General features: G+C 54.6%; 1 protein-coding gene across 1 annotated transcript; it reads left to right on the top strand.

Moving 5' to 3' along the window:
• Positions 1 to 12,249: 12,249 nt before the first annotated feature.
• On the top strand, positions 12,250 to 15,295 carry LOC143818192 (uncharacterized). Its single transcript, XM_077299582.1, has 2 exons — positions 12,250 to 14,174; positions 15,027 to 15,295. Exon 1 carries the CDS (start codon positions 12,561 to 12,563, stop codon positions 14,124 to 14,126), a length of 1,566 nt encoding a protein of 521 aa, XP_077155697.1. The 5' UTR covers positions 12,250 to 12,560; the 3' UTR covers positions 14,127 to 14,174; positions 15,027 to 15,295.
• Positions 15,296 to 15,550: the final 255 nt, after the last annotated feature.

Here is a 15,550-nt window from a genome sequence, read left to right as displayed (position 1 = left end):
AGCAGTGCGACTAATGCTGCGCCTCATCTGCCCCTGACTGGGTGGTAATAGCAGAGCGACTAATGCTGCGCCTCATCTGCCCCTGACTGGGTGGTAATAGCAGTGCGACTAATGCTGCGCCTCATCTGCCCCTGACTGGGTGGTAATAGCAGAGCGACTAATGCTGCGCCTCATCTGCCCCTGACTGGGTGGTAATAGCAGTGCGACTAATGCTGCGCCTCATCTGCCCCTGACTGGGTGGTAATAGCACTGCGACTAATGCTGCGCCTCATCTGCCCGTGACTGGGTGGTAATAGCAGTGCGACTAATGCTGCGCCTCATCTGCCCGTGACTGGGTGGTAATAGCAGTGCGACTAATGCTGCGCCTCATCTGCCCCTGACTGGGTGGTAATAGCAGAGCGACTAATGCTGCGCCTCATCTGCCCCTGACTGGGTGGTAATAGCACTGCGACTAATGCTGCGCCTCATCTGCCCCTGACTGGGTAGTAATAGCAGAGCGACTAATGCTGCGCCTCATCTGCCCCTGACTGGGTGGTAATAGCAGAGCGACTAATGCTGCGCCTCATCTGCCCCTGACTGGGTGGTAATAGCAGTGCGACTAATGCTGCGCCTCATCTGCCCATGACTGGGTGGTAATAGCAGTGCGACTAATGCTGCGCCTCATCTGCCCCTGACTGGGTGGTAATATCAGTGCGACTAATGCTGCGCCTCATCTGCCCCTGACTGGGTGGTAATAGCAGAGTGACTAATGCTGCGCCTCATCTGCCCGTGACTGGGTGGTAATAGCAGTGCGACTAATGCTGCGCCTCATCTGCCCCTGACTGGGTGGTAATAGCAGTGCGACTAATGCTGCGCCTCATCTGCCCGTGACTGGGTGGTAATAGCAGAGCGACTAATGCTGCGCCTCATCTGCCCGTGACTGGGTGGTAATAGCAGTGCGACTAATGCTGCGCCTCATCTGCCCCTGACTGGGTGGTAATAGCAGTGCGACTAATGCTGCGCCTCATCTGCCCCTGACTGGGTGGTAATAGCAGTGCGACTAATGCTGCGCCTCATCTGCCCCTGACTGGGTGGTAATAGCAGAGCGACTAATGCTGCGCCTCATCTGCCCCTGATTGGGTGGTAATAGCAGAGCGACTAATGCTGCGCCTCATCTGCCCGTGACTGGGTGGTAATAGCAGAGCGACTAATGCTGCGCCTCATCTGCCCCTGACTGGGTGGTAATAGCAGTGCGACTAATGCTGCGCCTCATCTGCCCCTGACTGGGTGGTAATAGCAGAGCGACTAATGCTGCGCCTCATCTGCCCGTGACTGGGTGGTAATAGCAGAGCGACTAATGCTGCGCCTCATCTGCCCGTGACTGGGTGGTAATAGCAGTGCGACTAATGCTGCGCCTCATCTGCCCCTGACTGGGTGGTAGCAGAGCGACTAATGCTGCGCCTCATCTGCCCGTGACTGGGTGGTAATAGCAGTGCGACTAATGCTGCGCCTCATCTGCCCCTGACTGGGTGGTAATAGCAGTGCGACTAATGCTGCGCCTCATCTGCCCGTGACTGGGTGGTAATAGCAGAGCGACTAATGCTGCGCCTCATCTGCCCGTGACTGGGTGGTAATAGCAGAGCGACTAATGCTGCGCCTCATCTGCCCCTGACTGGGTGGTAATAGCAGTTCGACTAATGCTGCGCCTCATCTGCCCCTGACTGGGTGGTAATAGCAGTGCGACTAATGCTGCGCCTCATCTGCCCCTGACTGGGTGGTAATAGCAGAGCGACTAATGCTGCGCCTCATCTGCCCCTGATTGGGTGGTAATAGCAGAGCGACTAATGCTGCGCCTCATCTGCCCGTGACTGGGTGGTAATAGCAGAGCGACTAATGCTGCGCCTCATCTGCCCCTGACTGGGTGGAATAGCAGTGCGACTAATGCTGCGCCTCATCTGCCCCTGACTGGGTGGTAATAGCAGAGCGACTAATGCTGCGCCTCATCTGCCCGTGACTGGGTGGTAATAGCAGAGCGACTAATGCTGCGCCTCATCTGCCCGTGACTGGGTGGTAATAGCAGTGCGACTAATGCTGCGCCTCATCTGCCCCTGACTGGGTGGTAGCAGAGCGACTAATGCTGCGCCTCATCTGCCCGTGACTGGGTGGTAATAGCAGTGCGACTAATGCTGCGCCTCATCTGCCCCTGACTGGGTGGTAATAGCAGTGCGACTAATGCTGCGCCTCATCTGCCCGTGACTGGGTGGTAATAGCAGAGCGACTAATGCTGCGCCTCATCTGCCCGTGACTGGGTGGTAATAGCAGAGCGACTAATGCTGCGCCTCATCTGCCCCTGACTGGGTGGTAATAGCAGTGCGAGTAATGCTGCGCCTCATCTGCCCCTGACTGGGTGGTAATAGCAGAGCGACTAATGCTGCGCCTCATCTGCCCCTGACTGGGTGGTAATAGCAGTGCGACTAATGCTGCGCCTCATCTGCCCCTGACTGGGTGGTAATAGCAGTGCGACTAATGCTGCGCCTCATCTGCCCGTGACTGGGTGGTAATAGCAGTGCGACTAATGCTGCGCCTCATCTGCCCCTGACTGGGTGGTAATAGCAGAGCGACTAATGCTGCGCCTCATCTGCCCCTGACTGGGTGGTAATAGCAGTGCGACTAATGCTGCGCCTCATCTGCCCGTGATTGGGTGGTAATAGCAGTGCGACTAATGCTGCGCCTCATCTGCCCCTGACTGGGTGGTAATAGCAGTGCGACTAATGCTGCGCCTCATCTGCCCCTGACTGGGTGGTAATAGCAGAGCGACTAATGCTGCGCCTCATCTGCCCCTGACTGGGTGGTAATAGCAGAGCGACTAATGCTGCGCCTCATCTGCCCCTGACTGGGTGGTAATAGCAGTGCGACTAATGCTGCGCCTCATCTGCCCCTGACTGGGTGGTAATAGCAGAGCGACTAATGCTGCGCCTCATCTGCCCCTGACTGGGTGGTAATAGCAGTGCGACTAATGCTGCGCCTCATCTGCCCCTGACTGGGTGGTAATAGCAGAGCGACTAATGCTGCGCCTCATCTGCCCCTGACTGGGTGGTAATAGCAGTGCGACTAATGCTGCGCCTCATCTGCCCCTGACTGGGTGGTAATAGCAGAGCGACTAATGCTGCGCCTCATCTGCCCGTGACTGGGTGGTAATAGCAGTGCGACTAATGCTGCGCCTCATCTGCCCCTGACTGGGTGGTAATAGCAGTGCGACTAATGCTGCGCCTCATCTGCCCCTGACTGGGTGGTAATAGCAGTGCGACTAATGCTGCGCCTCATCTGCCCCTGACTGGGTGGTAATAGCAGAGCGACTAATGCTGCGCCTCATCTGCCCCTGACTGGGTGGTAATAGCAGTGCGACTAATGCTGCGCCTCATCTGCCCCTGACTGGGTGGTAATAGCAGAGCGACTAATGCTGCGCCTCATCTGCCCCTGACTGGGTGGTAATAGCAGTGCGACTAATGCTGCGCCTCATCTGCCCCTGACTGGGTGGTAATAGCACTGCGACTAATGCTGCGCCTCATCTGCCCGTGACTGGGTGGTAATAGCAGTGCGACTAATGCTGCGCCTCATCTGCCCGTGACTGGGTGGTAATAGCAGTGCGACTAATGCTGCGCCTCATCTGCCCCTGACTGGGTGGTAATAGCAGAGCGACTAATGCTGCGCCTCATCTGCCCCTGACTGGGTGGTAATAGCACTGCGACTAATGCTGCGCCTCATCTGCCCCTGACTGGGTGGTAATAGCAGTGCGACTAATGCTGCGCCTCATCTGCCCGTGACTGGGTGGTAATAGCAGTGCGACTAATGCTGCGCCTCATCTGCCCCTGACTGGGTGGTAATAGCAGTGCGACTAATGCTGCGCCTCATCTGCCCCTGACTGGGTGGTAATAGCAGTGCGACTAATGCTGCGCCTCATCTGCCCCTGACTGGGTGGTAATAGCAGAGCGACTAATGCTGCGCCTCATCTGCCCCTGACTGGGTGGTAATAGCAGTGCGACTAATGCTGCGCCTCATCTGCCCCTGACTGGGTGGTAATAGCAGAGCGACTAATGCTGCGCCTCATCTGCCCCTGACTGGGTGGTAATAGCAGTGCGACTAATGCTGCGCCTCATCTGCCCCTGACTGGGTGGTAATAGCACTGCGACTAATGCTGCGCCTCATCTGCCCGTGACTGGGTGGTAATAGCAGAGCGACTAATGCTGCGCCTCATCTGCCCCTGACTGGGTGGTAATAGCAGAGCGACTAATGCTGCGCCTCATCTGCCCCTGACTGGGTGGTAATAGCAGTGCGACTAATGCTGCGCCTCATCTGCCCATGACTGGGTGGTAATAGCAGTGCGACTAATGCTGCGCCTCATCTGCCCCTGACTGGGTGGTAATATCAGTGCGACTAATGCTGCGCCTCATCTGCCCCTGACTGGGTGGTAATAGCAGAGTGACTAATGCTGCGCCTCATCTGCCCGTGACTGGGTGGTAATAGCAGTGCGACTAATGCTGCGCCTCATCTGCCCCTGACTGGGTGGTAATAGCAGTGCGACTAATGCTGCGCCTCATCTGCCCGTGACTGGGTGGTAATAGCAGAGCGACTAATGCTGCGCCTCATCTGCCCGTGACTGGGTGGTAATAGCAGTGCGACTAATGCTGCGCCTCATCTGCCCCTGACTGGGTGGTAATAGCAGTGCGACTAATGCTGCGCCTCATCTGCCCCTGACTGGGTGGTAATAGCAGTGCGACTAATGCTGCGCCTCATCTGCCCCTGACTGGGTGGTAATAGCAGAGCGACTAATGCTGCGCCTCATCTGCCCCTGATTGGGTGGTAATAGCAGAGCGACTAATGCTGCGCCTCATCTGCCCGTGACTGGGTGGTAATAGCAGAGCGACTAATGCTGCGCCTCATCTGCCCCTGACTGGGTGGTAATAGCAGTGCGACTAATGCTGCGCCTCATCTGCCCCTGACTGGGTGGTAATAGCAGAGCGACTAATGCTGCGCCTCATCTGCCCGTGACTGGGTGGTAATAGCAGAGCGACTAATGCTGCGCCTCATCTGCCCGTGACTGGGTGGTAATAGCAGTGCGACTAATGCTGCGCCTCATCTGCCCCTGACTGGGTGGTAGCAGAGCGACTAATGCTGCGCCTCATCTGCCCGTGACTGGGTGGTAATAGCAGTGCGACTAATGCTGCGCCTCATCTGCCCCTGACTGGGTGGTAATAGCAGTGCGACTAATGCTGCGCCTCATCTGCCCGTGACTGGGTGGTAATAGCAGAGCGACTAATGCTGCGCCTCATCTGCCCGTGACTGGGTGGTAATAGCAGTGCGACTAATGCTGCGCCTCATCTGCCCCTGACTGGGTGGTAATAGCAGAGCGACTAATGCTGCGCCTCATCTGCCCCTGATTGGGTGGTAATAGCAGAGCGACTAATGCTGCGCCTCATCTGCCCGTGACTGGGTGGTAATAGCAGAGCGACTAATGCTGCGCCTCATCTGCCCCTGACTGGGTGGTAATAGCAGTGCGACTAATGCTGCGCCTCATCTGCCCCTGACTGGGTGGTAATAGCAGAGCGACTAATGCTGCGCCTCATCTGCCCGTGACTGGGTGGTAATAGCAGAGCGACTAATGCTGCGCCTCATCTGCCCGTGACTGGGTGGTAATAGCAGTGCGACTAATGCTGCGCCTCATCTGCCCCTGACTGGGTGGTAGCAGAGCGACTAATGCTGCGCCTCATCTGCCCGTGACTGGGTGGTAATAGCAGTGCGACTAATGCTGCGCCTCATCTGCCCCTGACTGGGTGGTAATAGCAGTGCGACTAATGCTGCGCCTCATCTGCCCGTGACTGGGTGGTAATAGCAGAGCGACTAATGCTGCGCCTCATCTGCCCGTGACTGGGTGGTAATAGCAGAGCGACTAATGCTGCGCCTCATCTGCCCCTGACTGGGTGGTAATAGCAGTGCGAGTAATGCTGCGCCTCATCTGCCCCTGACTGGGTGGTAATAGCAGAGCGACTAATGCTGCGCCTCATCTGCCCCTGACTGGGTGGTAATAGCAGTGCGACTAATGCTGCGCCTCATCTGCCCCTGACTGGGTGGTAATAGCAGTGCGACTAATGCTGCGCCTCATCTGCCCGTGACTGGGTGGTAATAGCAGTGCGACTAATGCTGCGCCTCATCTGCCCCTGACTGGGTGGTAATAGCAGAGCGACTAATGCTGCGCCTCATCTGCCCCTGACTGGGTGGTAATAGCAGTGCGACTAATGCTGCGCCTCATCTGCCCGTGATTGGGTGGTAATAGCAGTGCGACTAATGCTGCGCCTCATCTGCCCCTGACTGGGTGGTAATAGCAGTGCGACTAATGCTGCGCCTCATCTGCCCCTGACTGGGTGGTAATAGCAGAGCGACTAATGCTGCGCCTCATCTGCCCCTGACTGGGTGGTAATAGCAGAGCGACTAATGCTGCGCCTCATCTGCCCCTGACTGGGTGGTAATAGCAGTGCGACTAATGCTGCGCCTCATCTGCCCCTGACTGGGTGGTAATAGCAGAGCGACTAATGCTGCGCCTCATCTGCCCCTGACTGGGTGGTAATAGCAGTGCGACTAATGCTGCGCCTCATCTGCCCCTGACTGGGTGGTAATAGCAGAGCGACTAATGCTGCGCCTCATCTGCCCCTGACTGGGTGGTAATAGCAGTGCGACTAATGCTGCGCCTCATCTGCCCCTGACTGGGTGGTAATAGCAGTGCGACTAATGCTGCGCCTCATCTGCCCCTGACTGGGTGGTAATAGCAGAGCGACTAATGCTGCGCCTCATCTGCCCGTGACTGGGTGGTAATAGCAGTGCGACTAATGCTGCGCCTCATCTGCCCATGACTGGGTGGTAATAGCAGAGCGACTAATGCTGCGCTTCATCTGCCCGTGACTGGGTGGTAATAGCAGTGCGACTAATGCTGCGCCTCATCTGCCCCTGATTGGGTGGTAATAGCAGTGCGACTAATGCTGCGCCTCATCTGCCCCTGACTGGGTGGTAATAGCAGAGCGACTAATGCTGCGCCTCATCTGCCCCTGACTGGGTGGTAATAGCAAAGCGACTAATGCTGCGCCTCATCTGCCCCTGACTGGGTGGTAATAGCAGAGCGACTAATGCTGCGCCTCATCTGCCCCTGACTGGGTGGTAATAACAGTGCGACTAATGCTGCGCCTCATCTGCCCGTGACTGGGTGGTAATAGCAGAGCGACTAATGCTGCGCCTCATCTGCCCGTGACTGGGTGGTAATAGCAGTGCGACTAATGCTGCGCCTCATCTGCCCCTGACTGGGTGGTAATAGCAGAGCGACTAATGCTGCGCCTCATCTGCCCCTGACTGGGTGGTAATAGCAGTGCGACTAATGCTGCGCCTCATCTGCCCATGACTGGGTGGTAATAGCAGTGCGACTAATGCTGCGCCTCATCTGCCCCTGACTGGGTGGTAATAGCAGTGCGACTAATGCTGCGCCTCATCTGCCCGTGACTGGGTGGTAATAGCAGTGCGACTAATGCTGCGCCTCATCTGCCCGTGACTGGGTGGTAATAGCAGAGCGACTAATGCTGCGCCTCATCTGCCCGTGACTGGGTGGTAATAGCAGAGCGACTAATGCTGCGCCTCATCTGCCCCTGACTGGGTGGTAATAGCAGAGCGACTAATGCTGCGCCTCATCTGCCCCTGACTGGGTGGTAATAGCAGTGCGACTAATGCTGCGCCTCATCTGCCCGTGACTGGGTGGTAATAGCAGAGCGACTAATGCTGCGCCTCATCTGCCCGTGACTGGGTGGTAATAGCAGTGCGACTAATGCTGCGCCTCATCTGCCCCTGACTGGGTGGTAATAGCAGTGCGACTAATGCTGCGCCTCATCTGCCCCTGACTGGGTGGTAATAGCAGAGCGACTAATGCTGCGCCTCATCTGCCCGTGACTGGGTGGTAATAGCAGTGCGACTAATGCTGCGCCTCATCTGCCCGTGACTGGGTGGTAATAGCAGAGCGACTAATGCTGCGCCTCATCTGCCCCTGACTGGGTGGTAATAGCAGAGCGACTAATGCTGCGCCTCATCTGCCCCTGACTGGGTGGTAATAGCAGTGCGACTAATGCTGCGCCTCATCTGCCCCTGACTGGGTGGTAATAGCAGAGCGACTAATGCTGCGCCTCATCTGCCCCTGACTGGGTGGTAATAGCAGTGCGACTAATGCTGCGCCTCATCTGCCCCTGACTGGGTGGTAATAGCAGTGCGACTAATGCTGCGCCTCATCTGCCCCTGACTGGGTGGTAATAGCAGTGCGACTAATGCTGCGCCTCATCTGCCCCTGACTGGGTGGTAATAGCAGTGCGACTAATGCTGCGCCTCATCTGCCCGTGACTGGGTGGTAATAGCAGTGCGACTAATGCTGCGCCTCATCTGCCCCTGACTGGGTGGTAATAGCAGAGCGACTAATGCTGCGCCTCATCTGCCCCTGACTGGGTGGTAATAGCAGTGCGACTAATGCTGCGCCTCATCTGCCCCTGACTGGGTGGTAATAGCAGTGCTACTAATGCTGCGCCTCATCTGCCCGTGACTGGGTGGTAATAGCAGTGCGACTAATGCTGCGCCTCATCTGCCCCTGATTGGGTGGTAATAGCAGTGCGACTAATGCTGCGCCTCATCTGCCCCTGACTGGGTGGTAATAGCAGAGCGACTAATGTTGCGCCTCATCTGCCCCTGACTGGGTGGTAATAGCAGAGCGACTAATGCTGCGCCTCATCTGCCCCTGACTGGGTGGTAATAGCAGAGCGACTAATGCTGCGCCTCATCTGCCCCTGACTGGGTGGTAATAGCAGTGCGACTAATGCTGCGCCTCATCTGCCCGTGACTGGGTGGTAATAGCAGAGCGACTAATGCTGCGCCTCATCTGCCCGTGACTGGGTGGTAATAGCAGTGCGACTAATGCTGCGCCTCATCTGCCCCTGACTGGGTGGTAATAGCAGAGCGACTAATGCTGCGCCTCATCTGCCCCTGACTGGGTGGTAATAGCAGTGCGACTAATGCTGCGCCTCATCTGCCCATGACTGGGTGGTAATGGCAGACGCGGTACTGTATAAGGTGCGCGTCTCTGACTGGGGAGCACCTAGATAGAGCAGCACGGAAAGGTTATCAGTGCCAGTTCCCCCCCTGGCATCACTCCCCTTTAGTGATGCACTAATTGGAAGACCCCCGGCCGGCCAGTGGGCACTGGAGGGGAGGGGTCCTACGGCCACTCCTACAGGGGTTAAATCCAGGTGTCCGGCCGGGAACTTTCTCTTTTCCTCCCGGCAGCAGCCCAACGCGCAACCCCGGGGTATTCTGTGCCCACGGTCCCTGTGGGACACAGTGGCCAATCATTGATGCCCTTAATCCGGGCCTCCGTTTCGCCAGCTACCTGGCAGGTGTATGGTAAGGCTTGAGAGGAGTGGTGCTCACTAATTCAGGGTAGGCCAGTCGACGAAAGCGACGGAGCGCGAAGCGCAGTGACAACTGATTTCCTATTACGGATGAGGGAAGGCGGGGCGTCGGGCACCTCGGCGCAACGGAAAATATCGGGGCTAGCATTTTTCTTTCAATTATTGGGATGGGTAGACGTAACCAAATCCTTCTGCATAAGACAAGCCATAAAAGGTTGGAAGAGGCTTCATCCTAGCCAAGAATGTCGCCGCCCCATTTCTCTGAGACTATTGCAGGACCTGATTGCGATATCCCCGTCAGTCTGCTCATCGCAATATGAGGTGGCCCTCATATCGGCAGCTTTTGCGACCTTCTTTTTCGGAGCACTGCGTATTAGCGAATTGCTACCGCGTTCAAAAAACACGTCGGAAGGAGACCTAATTAACGAGGACATAGTTATATGCAGCGACGCCCTGCGCATCAGGGTTAGAAAATCCAAATGCGATCCCACCGGTAGGGGCACATGGGTCCTGGTTAACTCTACAGATGGCCCAGCTTGCCCACTAAAAATGGTTAAAAGATACGCCGTAATAAGACACGCGGGTAGATTTTTCTTCACCCATACAGACGGGTCCCCTCCGACCAAGTACCAATTCCAGGTAATGTTCAAGCGATGCTTGAAAGAAACCGGCGCAAATCCAAAGGAGTACGGAACACATTCGTTCCGGATAGGGGCGGCCACAGAGGCAGCTAGGGCAGGAGTGTCAGAGGCCGAAGTTCAGAGAATGGGTCGTTGGAAGTCCGCATGCTTCGCCAGATACATCAGACCCGACTTGCTTAATTAACATGTATTGTCTCTTACAGGGGTTGAAGTTTGGGTGGTAGGAGATTCCTACGTACACTGGGCCGAAAAGAGGGCCAAACTGCGGCCTGGAGGAACAAATCTCTACATCCCGGGAATAAAAGTTAACTGGAGGGGTATCAGAGGCCTCCTGTGGAAAAAGGTGTTCAAGGAGATGGTGGGCATAGCAAGGTTGGCGGAACGCCCGGTGATATTGGTGTTACACGCAGGTGGCAATGACCTGGGCAAACAAAAGGTGGCCGAGTTGTACAAATGGGTGACAACGGATACGGAACGGTTCAGCAGTCTGTTCAGGAACATGATACTGGTGTGGTCGGAGATAACACCACGGGCCGAATGGCGAGGTGCAAGAGATAAAAGAGCCATAGAGCGGACAAGGGTTAAATTCAATGCTCGAATCGGAAAATATGTGAGAGGAAGAGGCGGTATCGTGATTCATCACCAATAACTACAAAAGAAAAACACGCCACAATTAAGACCGGACGGAGTTCACCTAACGGACATTGGCCTCGATATTTTTCTGTCTGGGTTACAGGATGGGGTTGAACAGGCCCTAAAAGTCTTGGGTGGGGTCGGAGTCCCGCGTAGGTAATACACGGGATCCTCCGTGGCGGAAGAAGCGGAGGAGGGCAAAGGTCGTAGTCGCTCGTTGGTCCAATTCCCCTGTCGATCACGGACAGGAGCTCGGCGCGAGCGGCCGTTACGATATGTAATTGCCCTTCTCAGCTTATTTAATTAATAAACTGTGACCGACCTGTTCAACCCACCTAGGACTGTGTGTGTTTCATTACGGGATTGATGGGAGGGGGGAAGGCACTGGTTACGACACCAGGTCTCTACAGTCTGGCAGACGCGGTACTGTATAAGGTGCGCGTCTCTGACTGGGGAGCACCTAGATAGAGCAGCACAGAAAGGATGTCAGTGCCAGTTCCCCCCCTAGCATCACTCCCCTTTAGTGATGCACTAATTGGAAGACCCCCAGCTGGCCAGTGGTCACTGGAGGGGAGGGGTCCTACGGCCACTCCTACAGGGGTTAAATCCAGGTGTCCGGCCGGGAACTTTCTCTTTTCCTCCCGGCGGACACCTGGAAGCATTGTACATCTGAGTGGTCCGATGTATCGCAGAGCCCGGATAGGAGTCATCGGGCACGGGACAAGACTTCAAAATCACGCGCACCCTCTAGGGCTTTCAGCCGGGAAGAACAATCCCCCACGGCTTCCAGCCACAACAACAACAACCGTGCAGGCGCCGAAGACAGAGCCACTAATCCGCCACTATGTGGTTGTAATCGGTCTCCAACGCACGATACGCAGGGTATCGGCCAGCACATCGGCCAGTCCCACGCTGTAGCGGGAGCCAGAGTTTCCCCGTCCTGCGACATCACCCCGTCTACATCTGCAGGGGTTCCTCCAGGATCGGAGTACACTCGTCCAGAGTCACACAGCGGTGAGTGTTACAAGGGTAGCGAGGAAGTGTTACGTTATGGTGTTAACTTAAAGGAAATGGAGCTAACCTCGGCGGTTAAGGAGTTAATCTTACAACTGTCACACTCGAGCGGAAAGGTGGTGAACAATGCAACACCACAATCCGCTAATCTACACAAAGACGCCTTCTTCTGCGGGATCAGCCCGCTAGGCGCCCATATAGACCAGGAAACGAGACAGAAAATCTGGAGCAACGATTATATTGATATATGGTCGCTGTTATCAGCGGATCAACAAACGGTGGATAAGCCTAACGAGAGGGGTTTCGATAGGGGGAGATCGAGAATTGCATTAACCATGAATAATTGGCTCCAGGCCTTCGCAGTAATGGGCTGTATTATGGGCCAGAAACATCCGGAACGCTGCTCCGAATTGTTTATATATCAGGACATGATATATAGTTCATACAAGTCGCATGGCGGTTCAGCCTGGCGGCGGTATGACGAGGAGTTCCGCAGGCGTCTGGCCCTACAGCCCGATCTAGGCTGGGGAGTTAAAGCAACAGACGTATGGTTGCGGTTGATGCTGTCCCAAAAGCAGCCCCCCTTTTCGGCCACGACCACTAATTACTCCGCAGTCGCAGGTCAAAACTCAGTGGTCGTGCGAAAACCCGGGGCCTGCTGGTTGTTCAATGAGGGAAACTGCCGTTTCCACGCATTATGCAAATTCAGACATGATTGCTCCGCTTGCGGGGGGGGGGCACCCAGCGTCAAGGTGCACTCGTCAGCCTTACAAAGCACCTACAAGGCAGAACCCCAGTGAGCGTAACCGCGATGGCCCCCTGGCTAAAACTCTACCCCAATAAGAAAGCGGCTCAGCAGCTGCAAGCAGGATTCTCCGACGGGTTTTTTATTCCCTTTAGGCTAACAAGAACGCCAACCCTATCCCATAACCTAAAATCTGCTCGCGAATTCCCCGAAATACTTAGACAAAAAATTGAAAAGGAGGTCGAGTTGGGTAGAATAGCGGGCCCCTTCCAGTCGCTCCCCTTCAAAAACATGAAAATATCACCGCTAGGCATTATACCAAAAAAGGAACCCGGTAAATACCGCCTCATCCATCATTTATCTCACCCAAAGGGTGACTCGGTTAATGATGCAATTTCCCCAGAAGAAGCCTCTGTCTCATACGCGTCTTTCGATAAGGCGGTGGAATTAGTCCGGGCAGCCGGACCCGGCGCCCTGCTAGCCAAATCCGACATTGAATCGGCATTCCGTTTATTACCCGTGCACCCCGAATGTTTCCACCTTCTGGGCTGCAAAGTGGACCAGCTGTATTACTTCGACATGTGTCTCCCGATGGGATGTTCCATCTCTTGTCACTATTTTGAGCTATTCAGCACATTCCTAGATTGGGTAGTTCGGTACGAAACGGGCAGTAAATCCCTAATTCACTACCTCGATGATTTCCTGTTCGTCGGCCCCAGAAACTCTAAACTCTGCTCCGAGCTACTTGAAAAATTCAAATATATCTCACTCGAATTCGGCGTGCCATTGTCACCGGAAAAAACGGAGGGACCATGTAATGTATTGCCGTTCTTGGGCATCGAAATAGATACCAATTCAATGGTTTTCCGATTACCAAAGGATAAAATACTAAAAACCCTACAAATGTTGAAAGGCTTCCGCGTGGTTAATAAGGTAACCCTCCAGCAAATGCAGGCATTACTGGGCCTACTAACGTTCGCTTGTCGCGTAATGCCGGTCGGCAGAGCATTCTCGCGCAGACTATCCTTGGCAACAAAAGGCGCTTCTCAGCCCGGCCATAGAATCAGGCTCACTCGATCGCTGAAAGCAGATCTACTAGTATGGCAAACGTTCCTACAATCGTACAACGGTCACACGTGTGTTATGGCAAGAGAGATCGCAAGCAAGGATTTAGGGCTGACTGTAGGGTGGAACAAAAAAGAGGGATTTGCAGCAATTTATAAAAACCAATGGTGCAAATCGGGTTGGCCAGAGAGATGGACGACAACAAAATGGGGGCAAGACCCGGCCCTATGGGAATTGTTTGCGGTGGTAGCAGCATTGGAGATATGGGCCGTTCAGTTGAGGAACACGAACATTCGTTTCCAAACAAAAAATACGAAAACGGCAAAGAGTTTAAATCACATGTCTTCTTCATCCCTGCCCATACTCGCTCTCTTGCGCCGGCTAGCGCTGATTTGCCTTGAAAACAATATTTGGTGTAGAGCCACTGTGGTGGCGGAAGTAGATGATGATATCATTAACCCTCTATTATTTTCCAATTGGCAGGCTTTCAGAATCCAGCAGCCCAACGTGCAAACCCGGGGTATTCTGTGTCCACTGTCCCTGTGGGACACAGTGGCCAATCATTGATGCCCTTAATCCGGGCCTCCGTTTCGCCAGCTACCTGGCAGGTGTATGGTAAGGCTTGGGAGGAGTGGTGCTCACTAATTCAGGGTAGGCCAGTCAACGAAAGCGACGGAGCGTGAAGCGCAGTAACAACTGATTTCCTATTACGGATGAGGGAAAGCGGGGCGTCGGGCACCACGGCACAACGGAAATTATCGGGGTTAGCATTTTTCTTTCAATTATTGGGATGGGTAGACGTTACTAAATCCTTCTGTATAAGACAAGCCATAAAAGGTTGGAAAAGGCTACAGCCAAGCCAAGAATGTCGCCGCCCCATTTCTCTGAGTCTATTGCAGGACCTGATTGCGATATCCCCGTCAGTCTGTTCATCGCAATATGAGGCGGCCCTCATATCAGCAGCTTTTGCAACCGTCTTTTTCGGAGCACTGCGTATTAGCGAATTGTTACCGCGGTCAAAAAACGCAGCGGAAGGAGGCCTAATTAACGAGGACATAGTTATATGCAGCGACGCCCTGCGCATCAGGGTCAGAAAATCCAAATGCGATCCCACCGGTAGGGGCACATGGGTCCTGGTTAACTCTACAGAGGGCCCAGCTTGCCCGCTAAAAATGGTTAAAACATACGCCGCGATAAGACACGCTGGTAGATTTTTCTTCACTCATACAGACGGGTCCCCTCTGACCAAGTACCAATTCCAGGCAATGTTCAAGCTATGCTTGGAAAAAACCGGCGCAAATCCAAAGGAGTACGGAACACATTCTTTCCGGATAGGGGCGGCCACAGAGGCAGCCAGGGCGGGAGTGCCGGAGGCCGAAGTTCAGAGAATGGGTCGTTGGAAGTCCGCATGCTTCGCTAGATACATAAGACCCGACTTGCTTAATTAACATGTGTTGTCTCTTACAGGGGTTGAAGTTTGGGTGGTAGGAGATTCCTACGTACACTGGGCCGAAAAGAGGGCCAAATTGCGGCCAGGAGGAACAAATCTCTACATCCCGGGAATAACAGTTAACTGGAGGGGTATCAGAGGCCTCCGGTGGAACCAGTTGTTCAAGGAGATGGTTGGCATAGCAAGGATGGTGGAACGCCCGGTGATATTGGTGTTACACGTGGGCGGCAATGACCTGGGCAAACAAAAGGTGGCCGAGTTGTACAAATGGGTGACAACGGATACGGAACGGTTCAGCAGTCTGTTCAGGAACATGATTTTGGTGTGGTCGGATATAACACCACGGGCCGAATGGCGTGGTGCAAGAGACATGAGAGCCATAGAGCGGACAAGGGGGAAATTCAATGCTCGGATCGGAAATTATGTGAGAGGAAGAGGCGGGATCGTGATTCATCACCAATACCTACAAAAGAAAAACACGCCACAATTAAGACCGGACCGAGTTCACCTAACGGACATTGGCCTCGATATTTTTCTGTCT

This window comes from Ranitomeya variabilis, chromosome 3 (assembly GCF_051348905.1).
Source record: "Ranitomeya variabilis isolate aRanVar5 chromosome 3, aRanVar5.hap1, whole genome shotgun sequence".
NCBI classification, from domain to species: Eukaryota; Metazoa; Chordata; class Amphibia; order Anura; family Dendrobatidae; genus Ranitomeya; species Ranitomeya variabilis.
This window is presented reverse-complemented; position numbering and strand designations above follow the sequence as displayed.